The sequence below is a fragment of the Mastomys coucha genome, unplaced genomic scaffold (assembly GCF_008632895.1).
Source record: "Mastomys coucha isolate ucsf_1 unplaced genomic scaffold, UCSF_Mcou_1 pScaffold5, whole genome shotgun sequence".
NCBI classification, from domain to species: domain Eukaryota; kingdom Metazoa; phylum Chordata; class Mammalia; order Rodentia; family Muridae; genus Mastomys; species Mastomys coucha.
This window is the reverse complement of record NW_022196911.1, coordinates 70,486,402-70,502,787: the sequence shown is the minus strand read 5'-3', so window position 1 is coordinate 70,502,787 and position 16,386 is coordinate 70,486,402. Positions and strand designations below refer to the sequence as shown.

Sequence of the window (16,386 nt, the reverse complement as noted above, 5' to 3'; positions counted from 1 at the left end):
TAGACCAAGCTGGCCTCGAACTCAGAAAGCCGCCTGCCTCTGTCTCCCAAGTGCTGGGATTAAAGGTGTGTGACACACACACACACACACACACACACACACACACACACACCCGGCCAACCAAGTGATTTTTAAGGAGAAGGATAAGCTGGGATAAGCAGCTCAGGGACTGTCTTGATCCAAAGTTTGTGCTACAGAGATTGGTTGGTGGCCTCTGGGGTCTACCCCGGAAGTGGAGTCTAAAGGCACTAGAACATTGTAGAGTATCACAGCCACTGTCATCTGACAGGGCACATGGTGGCCAAAGACTTGAGGAGATAGAGGGTCTCTGGCCACTGAGGGAACGCAGTCAGCCTTTGCGCAGAGGAAGTGTCTGTGTCTCCGTGGCTCACTGGGAAGCCACATCGTCCCCTCAGGGCAAGGCAGATGAGCACCTGTGGTCTGCTTCTCCTTTCTCTCACCTTGATTCCTGAAAACCAGACCAGTTCCCTCTCCTCCCCATCAAATCTCTAGGGGGTTGCTGCTTTCTTATCTGGGGAGTAGAGCAAAGCTGAGTGCCCCACATAAAGTAAAGTCAGTTACAAGATGACAGAAAATGTGTCCCAAATAGAGTGGGGATGTTCACTGTGAGTGCAGGCAGTCATTACCAAACCCAGGGTAGAAATGGGCAATCAGAGTCTAAGGCATGGGAAGGAGAGAGGCTCTTGGTGCTGGGGGAAGCCTTTCTATTCCTCCTACTTCACCTGCAGCAAAGCTCTAACTTCTGGTAGTTCCAGAGTTCCACTGTGAGCTTCCTCCTCTCCTCCCCTCCCCTGCCAGCCAGCCAGCTCCTCCTGTCTCCACTATTCACAGGCCTCAACCAGTAATGCAAAACTCTGCTCTGGGTGTTGCCCCCACAGCTCCAGGACCAGGTTGTGGATGACTGCTCCACCCACACTTTCCTCCCTCAGGTTCTCCATGGCAACTACAACCCAACTCCCCCACTGCACAAATGGCATTGGGGAGAAAGGTGAAATTGAGCCAGAGGTGGTGTGCCTTCTCCTCTCCACACTTGCCTTCCTCCCATCCTCAACTCTTCCTGGTCCTTAGGCCAGCTTCCTGCCATGCTGTGCTAATTGTGAGTGCTGGACCCCTGTACTACCCTGACTGGGTAGTCCTCTGAACACCATTTAGTAAGTGCCACAGTCGGCTGGACTTTTAACTGCTGAGCAGAGATGTAAATACAAATGTATATATATGCACCTGAGTCACAAGGCAGACTAGTAGACCTTCCTGATATCTTCCTTGTTTCTGAGGGTCCTTCCCAACCACTGCGTTAGCTTTGGTTCATTTTTGTGAGCCCGAGACTCAGGCTTGTCATAGCACTTTGAATTGTTTCTCTGCCAAGCTCAGGGTGCCTGCTGTGGATCTAAGTAGGTCCTGGCTAAGCATGAGGAAGTAAACAATTCAGAAGACCTTATTTGCTGCAGTAGCTGGGGATACTGTGGACAGAGTAACCATCTGGGGTTGATCCTCGCCCAGACTGGTCTCCAGCATCACCTTACACTGGGAACCCTTGGTGGTCACCTACTCTATTGTTATTATCATCTTGAGCTGGTAACTTATTTACCTGCTTCTGAAATCAAAGCTGTATGAAAGGAGCACCCCTTTCTCTCCAGCGTTCATGACTCCCCAACCCCCCAACACGCAACCCCTTTTCCTCGTGCACCCATCTAGAGGGTTAAATTATTAGTTTTGGTTGTAAGCCCAGCCTTTAATGGCTGAGCCATCTTTCCAGCCCATTGTTACTGTTTTTAAATCCCAACAAAGATGTGACTAAACATGGTGGTAGAACTTGGGAGGTAGAAGCAGAGATCAGAAGCTTAAGGACATCTAGGCTACATGAGAGCCTGCTTTGGAACAAGAATATGTGACCTTTGCCCATCCCACCTCCTTTATTTTAAAATGATTCACATGGAGACTCACTGTGTAGCGAAGGCTGGCCTTGAACTTATATCAGTTACCCAGTCTCCTAAGACATGCATGAGCCATGACACCATCTTGCACCTTGCTTTTGGAAGTTTCTCCTGTTGCTTCCTAGAGAGCATCTCATTGCTTCTTAGAGCTGAATCTACTCTCCTATATGAACAAATGTTATCTAGTTAGCCTGACCCCTGCTGATGGACACATTTACTATCCTAATTGTGCAGTTACACCAGTAAGAAAAATCTCAGAAGAAGGATCACTGGGTTAAAAAGTTTTCTGCACCCTTGATTGAAAATACCAAATTGCTTAGTAGGAATGATGGCACTAACCCTCCCACCAGCAACATAGTAGCAGTGTACCTAACTTCCAGGTTTTCTCCCTCTTTGTCCCTCAAGGTTTCCATTCTACATTGTAGCCCAGGCAGGGTAAACTTTGAATCCTTCTGCCTTAGTCTCCTTAGTAGCAGAGATTACAGGCTGGCACCACCTTTGGATCTGATCCAATGTCTCTACTCTAAATGATCACTTGAATGGTTTAATCAGTGTGTGATGGATTGAGACCAAGACTGGTAGGCTGCAGCCTCAGGTAGCATTTGCTAAACCCCATAACTTTGAAGAGTCCGAGGAGCCGCTCAGGCTGGTCTGTCCTGTGGTCCACAGCTTTCTGTGTGAGGACAGTTATCAGTCTTCAGTGGGTATTCATAGCAAGGTGCTAGAGTTAAATTTCACCATGCTTCTCCTCTCTGAGCTTTCCTGTCAGTGCGATGGGGTGGATGACAGTGGAGAGGGTTCTCTGGGATCATTTGACCAAACCCTAAGAGGTGCCAGAAGTTGAAGATGGGCCGGGGGGTGGGGGGGAGGAGGGCAGGGAGGGGTCACTCTTGTTAAGTCCTGTCTCTCTAACTCTGCTTCTGCCCTTTTTTTATTTTGTAATTTCTTCTGGGTTGTTTTTCCAGCTGTTTTAATGTATTTGTCCAAGCCTTTCTATGTCGAGATTTATTGGCTAGTACATGCTTTTCGCATATGAAATAAGCTAAAAGATGTCAGGGTTGTCACCTTATGGTAGATCCACGTGGTACCAGGATTCACTGAGGCAGAGGGGCCTGCAGCCTCCATGGCTGAATGGCCAGAGCTCCACACAGCTCCCTTTGCAGGGGAATGGCCTTACAACTTGGTGCTTTAGTCCTGTGGTTACCTGCATAGCCTCTGCAACAGTGTAGTTCTCTGGTGGCAGGTTTGAGGCAGTGAGGGCCCTGGACTTGCCTGGTGTCCTTGGGTATGAGGAGGTCACACAGAGCTTTACCTGGACTTGCCCCAAGGAATGAGGCTTCACAGTGCCCTACTCAGTCTGTCTGTAAAAGGCCTTCTCTGGGGAGCAAATTCAGAACAAGTTAGGATCATGTTTGTGTTTCGTTTCCACTCAAATGCCTCAGAGCATGGGGCCAGTGAGATGGCTCAGCAGGTAAAGGGATTGTTGCTAAGTTTGAGTCTGACTCTTGCAAATTGTCCTCTGACCTCCACACACAGTAAATAAGTGTAAAAAAAAAAAAATTTTTTTTTTTTTTTTTTTTTTTGATACAGGTTCTTGCTACTTAGCCCTTGCTGGCCTTGAACTCAGTATGTAGACCAGGCTGGCCTTTCGTTAGAAATTTTTGCCTGACTTGGCTTCTTGAATGCTGGGATTAAAGCATGTACCACCATGTTAGGCATGATTAACCAGAACAAAGGTTCTTAATCTTTTTGTAGTCTGGACCCTCTTTAAGAAGTTGAAAGCTACGCCAGGCGGTGGTGGCGCATGCCTTTAATCCCAGCACTTGGGAGGCAGAGGCAGGCGGATTTCTGAGTTCGAGGCCAGCCTGGTCTACAGAGTGAGTTCCAGGACAGCCAGGGCTACGCAGAGAAACCCTGTCTCGAAAAAACAAAAAAACAAAAAAAGAAGAAAAAGAAGTTGAAAGCCATTGATTCTTTACCGTGGGCAAGAGGGTACTTGAGCATTATAACACAGAACAGAAATGCACGTAGATATACACACTTAATATGCATACTTTTAATGTAGTCTTGAGCCCAAGAAGCCCATCCAAGTAGCCCCTTCAGGCAGCAGCTCTCTGTTATGGTCATTATTATTTTATCTCCATGCTGCACACAATCACATTCTCATCTCTGCAGTGGGATGGGGGGTGGGGGTGGGGGAGGATCCTGTGGTTTTGGGAATCGCTGCTGAGGGAAGGTTATGGAACTAGGCCAAGAACACCTGGTCTCACAGGTCCCTGAAGACTGGCAGGGTGAGAGGGATTCCTCCTTCCGCAGATACAGCTTGGCACTCTGCCTGAATTTCCCAGGAGTCGTGGTGTGAACCAGCAGCGATGGGAGTGATGTTTGGGCTTCCCCTAGCAATCCCTCCTTGTGATAATTGCCTAGCTCTGCCTCTGCTGGCTCTCAGGAGAACCTGTTCCTGTGCTGAGGCTGCTGGCAGGGCAGGTGAGGCCAAATGGGGTGGCTACTCCCTAGATCCCAGCCCAGCTCCTTTGCAGTGGCTGGGGGAAGGTGGGAAGCCTAATGACTCATTACTGTTGCAATGAGTCACACCACTGAGGCTTGTGGTTCCCCGCAGGACTGCTGCCACCTGCTGCCACTCTGGCTTTGTTCAGTGTAGTTTCTTTTCCCTCTAAACATTGGGGAGTCAACATCAGAAATAGTGACCACCCTCCCACAGACACTGCAGCAGCCCCAGATTGAAAGACTGTGGCAAGAGTCACTCAGCTGGACACTCCAGGGTCACACAAGACCCTCAGACCCGCAGGAAGCTCTCAAGAGTTCAAAGCCAGGCTGTGCTACATAGAGCAAATTTGAGATGAATGGGCTTCATGAGACTTTGGCTTTAAAATAAATTAGTAGTTACTTCCTGAGTCCATGGTTCATATCCTGACTGTGCTAGTCAAAAGTAGTACCTCAGAGCTGATGGCTGAAGCAGTTAAGAGCACTTGGTGTGCAGTCACGAGGACTAGAGTTTGGATTGCAGCCCAAGTGTAACAAGCCAGGCATTCTAAATGTGCCTGAACCCATCTCTGAGGACAAGAGAGTCAGGAGAACAGCATTGAGCCTAGTCTAGAAAACATGAGCCTCGAGTTAAGAGAGAGGCCCCGTCTCAAAGGAATAGGTGAAGGATGAGGAAGGAGGACATCCATCATCCTCTTAGGGCTTTAACACAGTATTCATGCCCCCTTACACAGATACATACTCAAACTAAATAACTCTCAAAAAAGAAAGGAAGGAAGGAAGGGAGGGAGGAAGGAACCAATTTGACAGGGCCTCAGCTCTCCTATGCCAAAGAAAACATCACAGGCAGCCCATGATCCTGTGATGCATGCAGGTCCTAGCACACTGGCTCTTGCTGACTGGCTACCAAACAGTCTTTGAACAGGGAGGGTGAGGAGCCAGGAATAGATATGGGCCTTGTGCCTCCCCAGAGTCAGAGCCTGGGTAGGCAAGGGGTTTCACATGCCATCTAATGTGACGTCACACCATTCCAAGAAGTCTCCCCCAGTGCAGAGGTAGCAAAGCTGAGGCTTAGAGCATGAACTCACTCACCAGGTTTCCCAGAAGCGTAGAGTCACTAGACCAGTCCTGGGCTGCCTACCTCCCTGTCCCTAGCACTGTTAGTCCGGCCTCAACAGTGCCCAGGCACTTCCTACCACACATGTGCACCAGTGTTTCAGGGTCTGTACACACCAAGGGCAACTCTGCTTTTCCCCGTTAAGCCTTCTTTCCTTTCTGTAGGGTCTTGGTGGTAAGCAGGACCCAGAACGAGAGGTTAGGTGTGGCCCCTGAAAACGAATGAAGCAAGGGAAGCCCTCCTGGTGTGGAAGGAGAAATCTCTCTCTCAGCTGCTGTGCTCATAAATAATCCAGAGGCTACTGTTAGGGCTGGTCTCTGCAGAGGTTTCATCAATATTTCAGCTTCTCCAGAGCGGTGTTCCTTAGCAACCATGTCACCATGTTCTCTAGAAGGGCTGCTGGGCCACGTGCTTTCTGCCCCCTCTTCTATAGGTGCTTTCTCTGTCCTTATGGTCAGATGGAGATATTTGTGTCAACCCTAGTGAGCAGCTTTGCTCCTCAGCCCACTGAGGTGACACTGCATACAGGAGGTGTGTGTGCACCAGGCAAGGGGGAGAAGCAGCGTGTCCCATGACAGCTCTCACAAGTCCACCATGGCCCTGGGGGCAGAAGGACAAGATGGAAAGATTTGGTGGGAGGCCAGGATCTATTATTTCTCTGGCCTACAAGGGCTTGCCCTGGTCCAGGCCTGTTTACGGGCATGCTGTAGTTTCAAGGCAAGAGGGATTATTCCTTCCTTTGATGGGTTAGTACCTTACCTGAGTTTACCAGAAGAAGTTCAGAAGCCGTAGCGTGAACAAACAGGGCTCCCAGCAGCATTCTTTCCTAGTGATAATGGCTGTGCTCTGCCTCCGCCAGCTCTTAGGAGAACTCATCCTTCAGCTAAGAGGCTGCTGGGAGGGCGGGTAAAGCCAGGTGGGGTGACCAATAACCTAGGTCCTGTTTTACTTTATGGCTCAGGTGCTGTGGAGGCTTGCCTCCTGCATCAGTTAAGACGCCGTGCTGCTGGCTTCTTGCGAAGTGACAAGATGGCGGCCCTGTTCACCAAAGTGGGGAAGACATGCCCCGTGGCTGGAGATATTTGCCACAAGGTGCAAGAGCTGCAGCAACAGGCAGAGGGCAGGTAAGGGCCGAGCCAGCCCCTCCCAGCATCATTTTTGCTCTCTCTTTGCCATTTAGTGTCGGCAAAACAGCCTGCCTAGAAGTGGCTTCCTGCAAGCGGCCAGCCTGAGAGTGGGCTAGCCTTTGCAGCTCCCATAACCTGTCTCCCTCCTTCAGTTCCTTCTCTCAGCCCAGGCACTCTGAGCTCTGGCTCTCACTTCAGTGCTACCAACCCAGGGCCTGTGCTTCTGAATCTGAAGCTTTCCCGTCCTCTCATTGCAGGAAACCCTCAGGAGGCAGCCAAGAAGCCCTCCGGAAACAGGGCTCCATCAGTGGGAAGGCCCCAGCTCTCAGCCCACAGGCCTTGAAACACATATGGGTACGCACAGCACTCATGGAGAAAGTTCTGGACAGGGTTGTACAATACCTGGCCGAAAACTGCAGGTGACTGCCCACCCCCATCGGTCCTTCCCTTGGCCCACCTCAGCCTCATCCCTCTACATGGTTAATAGTCCACAGCAGTCTGTAGGCATGCCTCCAGCCCTCATCCATCTTATGGACTCATTCTTTTTTGGTAACTGATATGAATCTGGTCTCTGGCCACGCTTCTTCTGAGCGAGCTTGACCACGCTGGCCTGAGTCCAGGAGCCCTGGTAGTCACCCTGCCTGTCTCCTCTTGGCAGCAAGTATTACGAGAAGGAAGCATTATTGGCAGATCCTGTGTTTGGCCCAATCCTGGCATGTCTCCTAGGTGAGCTTGAAAACTTGAAGGCCTGTGTTGGGGCAGTGGGGTGAGGGATGGTGATGAAAGATCCCCAGCTAAATTCACCATCCATGTCTCCATAGTGGGACCCTGTGCCTTGGAATACACGAAGCTCAAGACAGCCGATCACTACTGGACTGACCCCTCTGCTGATGAGCTAGTTCAGAGGCACCGTATCCGGGGTCCCCCTAACCGTCAGGACTCCCCGGCAAAGCGCCCTGCCCTGGGGGTTAGTATCCTCCACACCTCTTGTGCTCACGTATTCAGATTATACTCATGGGCCCACGACACCCAAGAGAACCTTCTGTCTACACTAAGTCTTGCATAGATGCCAGTAGCCTGTGCCTACTGTTATTACAGAGCAAAGGGTGGTGAAGCTAGACAGGGCCAGCACGGGAGCCAGAAGGTTATGTCCTAAGGCAGCTTCCCAGGTTTGGGGGCCTGAGCTGTGACTTTCCTGGCAGATCCGGAAGCGCCACTCTAGTGGGAGTGCTTCAGAAGACCGGCTAGCTGCCTGCGCCCGTGAGTACGTGGAGTCTCTACACCAGAACTCAAGAACACGCCTGCTCTATGGCAAGAACAACGTGCTGGTGCAGCCGGTAGGAATGCTTCCCTCTTTAGAAGGTTCCAGGACCAGAAGCCAGCTTCTTTGCTGTAGTACTTGACCAGAGAAAAGTGGACCCCCTCCTATCCATATCATTGTCATATGACTTATACCCATCTTGGAGTTGGCAGAGATCTTGGAGACAGAGATGATATCTACTGTGGCTAGCTGAAATCCAGGCTGTCCAGGGCTAGGAGGGCAGCCAGCTGGCAGAGTGAATGCCCAGTATGGGTGTGGCTGGTCAGTGGTACACCTGGCACCCAGGCAGACAGGACAGAGCCAATGGCACTGAGCCAACTAGGAAGAACTATCCAGATCTATCTAGCTTCTACCCAGCCTCTAGCCCCAGGACTCCATTGCTGGCCTGGCCTGGCCTGGTCTCTTGGACTCATTTGCATGGGCCATCCTATAAGACTCTTGAGCCCATATTGTCTCTGTCTTCTTGTATGTCTCTTTCCTATAGAAGGAGGACATGGAGGCTGTCCCTGGCTACCTCTCCCTGCACCAGTCTGCAGAGAACCTAACCCTGAAGTGGACTCCAAACCAACTCATGAACGGGACTCTTGGGGACTCTGAGCTAGAAAAGAGGTGGGGGTTTACACTTACTCTAAGGAAGCAGGGAAGGGAGTGGAAGCTTGGCCCAGGGCAGGGAGTGGAGAAACAAAGCAGACCCCAAGGGACAAGACTTACGCCTTATCCCAATGCCAAGAGTCAGAGGGAGAGGCTGGCTGCCTGGAGTGATCCCCAAGCCCTCCAAAACTGAGCCACGCCTGGCCGTGGAGGGATTTGCACAAGCTAAGTGCTGGAGAGCTAAGACTGCCAGACTCTATGCCAGGAAAACTGCATGAGACAGAGGAGCAGGGCTGGCCTGGGTCACTGCTTGGCTATGACTCCCTATCTTCAGTATAGTTTCAGGGGGTGATAGAGCCAGTTGACAGAGGCAGGTCCTAGGACATAGTGATACCATATGGTTCCTTTTTAGTGTTTACTGGGACTATGCCTTGGTGGTTCCCTTCAGTCAGATCGTCTGCATCCACTGCCACCAGCAAAGTGAGTCTGCTTGTCTGAGGCACAGAGGAGGGGCTGACACTGTCTTCCTGTTGTACACTGTGCATGGGGCCTGTCAGACTTCTGTGTCCTTCCTCATGTCCTTATTTTGAAGTGTCAGGAATCAGGGCATTGTACATGCTAAGCATGTGTTCTACTGAGTCACACTCCCAGCCTGTTCCTTTTTTTTTTTTTAATTATTTTTTTAAAAAAATTCTATAGCCAAGCTATAGAATAGTCAGTGGTAGTGCACACCTTTAATCCCAGCACTCAGGAGGCAGAGGAAGGCAAATCTCTGAATTCAAGGCCCAGCCTGGTCTACAAAGTGAGTTCCAGGACAGCCAGAGCTACACAGAAAAACCCCCTCTCAAAAAAAACAAACAAATTTTATGTGTATGGTTGTTTCACCTTCTCATATATATGTCATATATTATATATTATAAATCAGTCATGTGCATGGTGCCCATGTAAGCCAAACCAGGGCATTAGATCCCCAGAACTAAAATTACTGACAGTTGTAAGCTTCCATATGGGTGCTGGGAATTGAACCTGGTTCCTCTGCAAGAACAACAAGTGCTCTTAACTGCTGAACCAAACTTTCCAGTTTTTTGGGTTTTTTTCTTGTTTTTGTTTTTGTTTACATTTATTTAGAGTGTGTGTGTGAGTACACACTCACACCTGCACCACAACACACATGGAGACCTCAGGACAGTTTAGAGTATGTGTGTGAGTACACACACTCATACCTGCACCACAACATAAATGGAGACCTCAGGACAGTTTGCAGAAGTCAATTCTCTCCTTCCAGCGTGTGGGTTCCAGGGATGGGAATGAAACTCAAATTGTTAGGCTCTGCAGCAGTCACCTTAACCTGCTGAGCCATCTTGCCAGCCCTCCACTGTACCTGTTAATGAAGCATCCAAGGCATGTTCGAGCTGTCTACCCTCCTTCCTAGCCTGGGAAATCTCACTTGTTGGGCCAGGGTGATGGGTTGGGAGGTCTCAAGAAGGGCTCCAGCCTCACTCGTGGGCATTCACCCCCACCAGAGAGCGGTGGCACTCTTGTGCTGGTGAGCCAGGATGGCATCCAGAGGCCGCCACTACACTTCCCACAGGGAGGACACCTGCTGTCCTTCCTGTCATGTCTGGAGAATGGGCTGCTGCCTCGTGGACAGCTTGAGCCCCCGCTGTGGACCCAGCAGGGAAAGGTATCTTGGCCGGGGAGGCTCTGGGTGCAGGGCTGGGCAAAGGATGGCCTCCTCTCTTCCACACAGAGTCCTCAGGGACAGCTTGGGGTGGAACCTCGGGTGGGACTGTGCACTGGACAGCCTGACCGTTTGCTTCCTCTGCAGGGCAAGGTTTTCCCCAAGCTACGGAAACGCAGCAGCATACGGTCCATTGAGGTGGAGGAGCTGGGTGTAGGACGGGCAACAGACTACGTGTTCCGGATCATCTACCCCGGACATAGGCATGAGCACAGTGAGTGTCCCCACGTCCCCTGTGAAGGATGCTCAGGGAGTGTGAGAGCACTGTGGAGTCAGGCCAGCTGGAGTCAAGAGGTTCATCACTTACAGCCTCCCCACTGAATCTCTCACTCACAGATCGTCACTCCCTAGATGTCATCCCCCAGCTACCCTGAGGCCCAGGCATCACTATACACGTTTCTTAAGTAATATTTCATGGCATGATGCAGAAAAAAAGGGAGACTGGAAATATTAATAGAAGGTGGAAAACATTCCATTCCTCTTCAGCCTAAAATAAAAGGTAGTAAACTCTCCCCTATCTTCAGGCCCACATCCAGCCTCGTGCAGTCAGCCCGGACACAGGAGCTGCACTTCTTGAACAATGCAGATTCAGTTCCACAGCCAAAGTCCTCCTCAAGCCATCCTCTGACACAGAGTGTCCTCTGAAGAGGACGAAACCTGAAGCTTGCCTGTTGAGGGCTGTGGCCTGAGGCAGCTAGGCCACAGGGTCGGGCTCTTTCTGCTCTTTCTGCTCAGTGATGCTGCTACCCATGGGTCTCTCAGCACTACACTTGCATTTCTTGAAGATTAGGTCAGGGAATCTGCCAGTCCACAGTGATTATTGCCAACCAGACCAGCTACCCCTCCCTGCATTTCCTAACTTGTGCCAAAAAAGTTATCCATAGTGTCTTCATTGATGGGCAGGTGACCCAGACTTCACGCAGAAGCTACAGCGTAAATGATCCAAATAGGCTTGGAGGACTCTGTTCCTTTCAGATGTACCAAATAAGACACAGCTACAGCTAGAACGCTGTAGACTGGCATTTCACCTCAGGCTTTGCTTGATTTCCCTTCTGCAGTCCATGACACATTCCATTCTGTTCACATCACAGTAAGGACCTCTTTTCTTCCTAGAGGGCCAGCCAGGCATCAAGAGCTGAAACTCAGCTCAGTGACTCCTGCTTCTCCAGGTGGTTCTGAGAGGACCCTGGAAGAAGAAGGTTGAATTTATACTCTTAAAATGGGGGCTTGGGGTCATCTCTAGGTCAAATGCAGCCCAACTGTGATAGCAGCTAAATAAAAATTTAGATCCAGCTGGCTAGTCCCAACTAGCCTTAGTCAGAATTGGTCTCCTACACACACACACACACACACACACACACACACACAACACACCATCCTCTCCTAATAACTACAGAGAGTTCTTAGCCCCCACGCTGCTGTCCCCTATCCCGTTCCCTCTATACCTGGCAGGTTTAAGGTGATCTCAGTCTCGAGGCCATTCACCTTAAGGAGGACAGTTGGTCTCTCCTGCTCAGGGACTAGGGTCCTCATGCCTCTGCCTCTCTCGCTATTCTCTTTGAGCAGTCACTATTAACTACCACCACCTAGCGGCCAGCCGAGCGGCCTCGGTGGACGATGATGAGGAAGAGGAGGATAAACTACACGCGATGCTCTCAATGATCTGCTCGCGGAACCTCACAGCTCCCAATCCGATGAAAGGTTTTTATCCCTCCCCATCCCTGACTCACCCCATCCTCCACCCTAACCCCCCTGGGCTCACTTGCCACCCGCTGCAGGGGCTCAAACAGCAGTGTTGGCATTAGGGGACTCACATGGGGCCATTTCCTGTCAGGGGCAGATCAGGGAGGACACAAGGAACCCAGATCAGTACTGGCAAGAAGAGGGAATGTACAGAGTAAATGGTTCTGAATGAGGAGAGGAAGCTTTATGCTGAGAGAAAGAGAGCCACCAGAGCAGAGCTGGCTACCTGATGGCCTCTTAGGGACCGCAATGGCTCTCAGAGCCTCTCTCTGTTCCTGCCAGTCATATTGACAAATGCCAGGCTGTGGTCTCTTTCATTCTCTCTGCTGACAGGAAAGCCAGCCTACAGCCTCATGCTTCTGACTATGACTTAGGAAGACAGGGGCAGAGGAGGGGCTGGACAGAGGTGAGGGATAAGAGGCACCAGAAGAAGAGGTCTAAGGATTAGTCTTCCATGTGTGAACCTTGTGGTATATGGCCTGGTACTTTGGCATGAAGCTAGAAATACTCACCACAGAGTGTCTAGGAGCTTGTCTAGGCTCCTAGTGGCAGCATGAATTCCTGCCCCACAGGCCCCTGGTTCACTGTGTGGGGTTGAGCAAGTATTTTAACATCTCCAGACTTGGTGTTCTCACTGGTGCTCAGTGTTGTGCCAGTGGTGTTGCCCAGGTATCCCGTACTCTAGGACCTCAACTTCCATGTTGGCTGGGATCTCCTTCCCTGGAGACAACATAGGACGGTAGTCACAGCCCCTCAGCATGCCTCTGCCCACTGACTTGTTTTTTAACATAGAGCTGTCTCAGGAGCCCTCTTTGGAGAAACATCAACCAGGGGCCCTTTGAGGGCCAGGGAGGGGCTCCAGAAAAGACTGAGCAGAGATGCTGAGGCTAGACTAGCTCCTAGGTGCTAGGGAATTTTCCAGTCCCCACCATATCTATGCCACAGAGTTTTAATTGAACTTGCTTTTACAAAGGGAGTCTAATACATTCTACTCCTTACAGAGATGCTGTTCACTCTGCTGCTCTCTTCACACTTCTATAGAGTTCTACCAAGGGACACGGTATCCTAGGCGAGTCACTCAGCTTGTAATGACTCTCCCACTCCTACCAGCCAGGCCCATGGCTCAAAACACACCCAGTACCCATCAGGTAGCTCTGACAGCTGCTCTGCTTCCTTGCCAGTCCTGTAGGCCATGGATACCCTGCTTATTATGTTACTGATACACACACTTGCCATCTAGCTGTCTGCACCTCAGACTACAGGTTAACTGGCCTGGAACTCATTGTCCTTCAAACCAGCATGTTGGCAGTAGAAAGGCCACTGACTGCTGGGTGGAATGGCACACACACCCGTAGTCCCAGCACTTTGGGGATGGAAGAAAGAGAGTAGGAAGGTCAAGATCAGCCTTAGCTACATAGGGAGTTTGAAGCTAACCTAGGCAACTTGTAATCTCAGAAGAAAAAAGAAAGCCCGCTAGCTAGTATTGGGACTGAGGCCTCTGAATCAGACCAGTTTCTATGCTCATAGGTTCCAGAGGCCTTGGAAGTAGTTTGGATATCCATTTGTAGAGTTTGGGGATTACCAACCCACTGTGTAGCCCTGTGACCCCAGTACTTGGGGGAGGGGTACAGGTATGAGAAGAAAATCTGGAGGGAAGTGGAAAGAAGGGATGAGGGTGGGAGCTCCCCTGTACACTCCAGTCCATAATGACAACACTGTTGAGTTCTGCAGCCATTGCTTTTTCAGGCCTGCAACATGCTTGACTTGTGCATGTGATTAAGTGGCTGGGTGTCCAGGTCTCTTCCCTCCCCTTTCCGTTCCCTGCTGTCCTCCCTACAGAGCAGAGATGCTGTTCACTCTAATTCTGCTCCAGGCCAGGCACCTTTCACTCGGAGTCCTAGGAGCTGTGTGGTTCACCCACCTTGATTGTTCGCTTTAGACTTTCCTCATGCTCAGAGGAGAGAGTCAGAGTCAAAGCTGACCCAGCAGACACCGTCCAGCCTGCTGCCTCACCAGTCACTCACCCAGTCACTTCAGAGCTCCAGCTGTCTACACTGGGCTGTCACAGTGTAGAGAGTGTGCAATGCTGGCTGGTTCAGCTCCTTCCTGGAGAATTAAGGTGAAGAGCATTGACCCAGGAGATGTGCCTTGGTTGGGCCCAACTTTCTGGGCACGAGCTTGTTTCCCTCTGTGCCCATCCTCCACCCCCTGCACCTGTTACCATCCCTGCCTGCTGCCTGCTGCCTGCCTGGCTGGGCTGACTCCTTCCCACCCACCTCTCTATTCCTACCCCTGGCTCCTCCCACACCTGGCCTCCTGCCTGCTGCAGGGGCTTGAGTAGGCTCCAAACCCCCACCACCTGCACTTATTCTCTCTTGCTGCTCCCAGAGTCTTCAGCATGGCTTGCAACCCCTCACTCCCAGAGCCGCAGCCCCCCTACCAAACATATTCCCTTAATTGACCTCCTGGTGGAGCTGAAGGTCCAGATACTGACACAATCCTACCCACAAGGTGGGACAAGGCAGGGCAGCCTTGAGGGGACTAGAGGGAAATCAGCTCAGCCCTCACCACCAAGGCACACCTAGAGCTGGAGTCTGGCCTTGGCCTCCAGACTGTGTGGAGTCAGGCTCTCTTGCGAGATTTACCTAGAAAACCATTGCTGAAGACCTCAGCACACATAGCTCTCCTTGTTCTTCACTCTTTCTACACCCTGACCCCGTGATACAACTGAGTCCGTCACTGTGTCCCATTTCTGTGGCTCCCAGGCAGTATCCACTCTGAACAGTGTTCTGCCCAATGCAGGCCCTAGAAACTCTAAAGAGTCTTGACTCAGTTCTAATTTAGGTCAATAGGGATGGTTGAGACAGCTTCATCTACAGAAGTACACATGTCCAAGGGTCTGTCTTCTGATGCTGCACATTGGCATGGTCAGCTATGACTGGTGTATGGATCATTGGGTCTGTGTGCCCAGACACCACTTCCAGCCTCCAGCCTGGGGAATCTCCCCTCCATTCTAGTTCATTCAAGAGCTACTATGCTAAGTAGGCAGGCTTCAGGATGTCTGGTTTGGGCAGGAAGCACTGTTCCAGATCTTGGGAAGCCAGAAGCTAGTGAGACATAGCTTGAGGCACCCTCAAGGATCTTGATCATTGATATTGGGGCTTCCACACACATTCCTGAGTGTCTCAGAAAGGAGCAGGCTGAGAGCCTTCACAGCCCAGGCTAACTGGCAGTGTGTGGGGGAGCCTTCAGAGCCCAGGCTAACCGGCAGTGTTTGGGGGAGCCTTCACAGCCCAGGCTAACCGGCAGTGTTTGGGGGAGCCTTTGTTCTTCTTTCCTCTAGGAAAGCATGTGTTCTCTGGCATTGATGGAGGTGGGTAGATGAATCACCCACAACTCAGTACAAGTATTCTACTACATAGAAAAGGCTGCCATCCCTCCAGGTTCAGGGAAGCTGGGCAGTGTCAGGCACCCTCCCACTCTCCATCTCCGGATTCTCAACCAGGCAGGCACCACCTTAGGAATTTCCACCAATGTGATTTCATCTGCAGCTCTGGGCAGAGATGGGCATGCTGCAGGGCACTTGGGGGAGAGAGCCTACGCAGGCATTGACCTTGGCTCCTTCTTACCCTCAGATGCTGCTGACATGATTGAGATGCAGGGTTTTGGACCCAGCCTGACAGCCTGGCACCTAGAGCCCCTGTGTAGCCAGGGCTCCTCCTGCCTTTCGTGCTCCTCCAGTAGCTCCCCATATGCAACCCCCAGTCACTGCAGCTGCATTCCTGACAGGTGAGTGGGGAGGACAGGATAGCCTCCTGTTGGTGCATCAATCCATGTGTGAACCTTCTGTCCTTACAGCCCAGGCCACTGGCACGACAGGGTGGTCTCTTTAAGTTGGACAGACCTGGATTCAAATTTCATTTATGCTACCTACATTACCTCAGCCTGTCTTTCCTCTTTGCTTTGAGACAAGGTTTCACTATGTAGCTCTGGCTGGCCTCCAACTCACAGACATCTGCCTGCCTCTGCCTCTGAGATTAAAGGCCTGGCACTTCTGTGTTTCTAAACCTCAGTTTTCTCCCCTGCAAAATGGGGCGATACCACCTCCTTCCTTAAGGCAGGTGAGGACCATGTGAATGCCCAGGGTTGTGCTTCTACATAATAGATAACAATACTCTGCTCACATTCCCATTACAGATGTAGTCCCACTGTCAGGCCGTGTGCCTGGGAATACTTAGTACTACCATGTATGAAGGCAGCATGGGAACAATTTGGGCTCATTGAAT

At 51.0% G+C, this 16,386-nt stretch overlaps 1 protein-coding gene across 2 annotated transcripts in view; it reads left to right on the top strand.

Annotated features, from left to right (window-relative positions):
* Sgsm2 (small G protein signaling modulator 2) overlaps positions 1-16,386 on the top strand; it is a 40,741-nt gene that overhangs the window by 13,240 nt on the left and 11,115 nt on the right. The window contains exons 3-13 of one of the 2 annotated variants that reach the window (XM_031354657.1): positions 6,539-6,701; positions 6,962-7,123; positions 7,363-7,430; positions 7,526-7,671; positions 7,907-8,041; positions 8,510-8,634; positions 9,029-9,096; positions 10,140-10,300; positions 10,445-10,571; positions 11,924-12,058; positions 15,736-15,889. In XM_031354657.1, coding sequence (XP_031210517.1) covers positions 6,539-6,701; positions 6,962-7,123; positions 7,363-7,430; positions 7,526-7,671; positions 7,907-8,041; positions 8,510-8,634; positions 9,029-9,096; positions 10,140-10,300; positions 10,445-10,571; positions 11,924-12,058; positions 15,736-15,889 — 1,444 coding nt within the window. The remainder of the gene's footprint in view (positions 1-6,538; positions 6,702-6,961; positions 7,124-7,362; positions 7,431-7,525; positions 7,672-7,906; positions 8,042-8,509; positions 8,635-9,028; positions 9,097-10,139; positions 10,301-10,444; positions 10,572-11,923; positions 12,059-15,735; positions 15,890-16,386) is intronic. The other variant, XM_031354658.1, reaches the window with a different exon arrangement.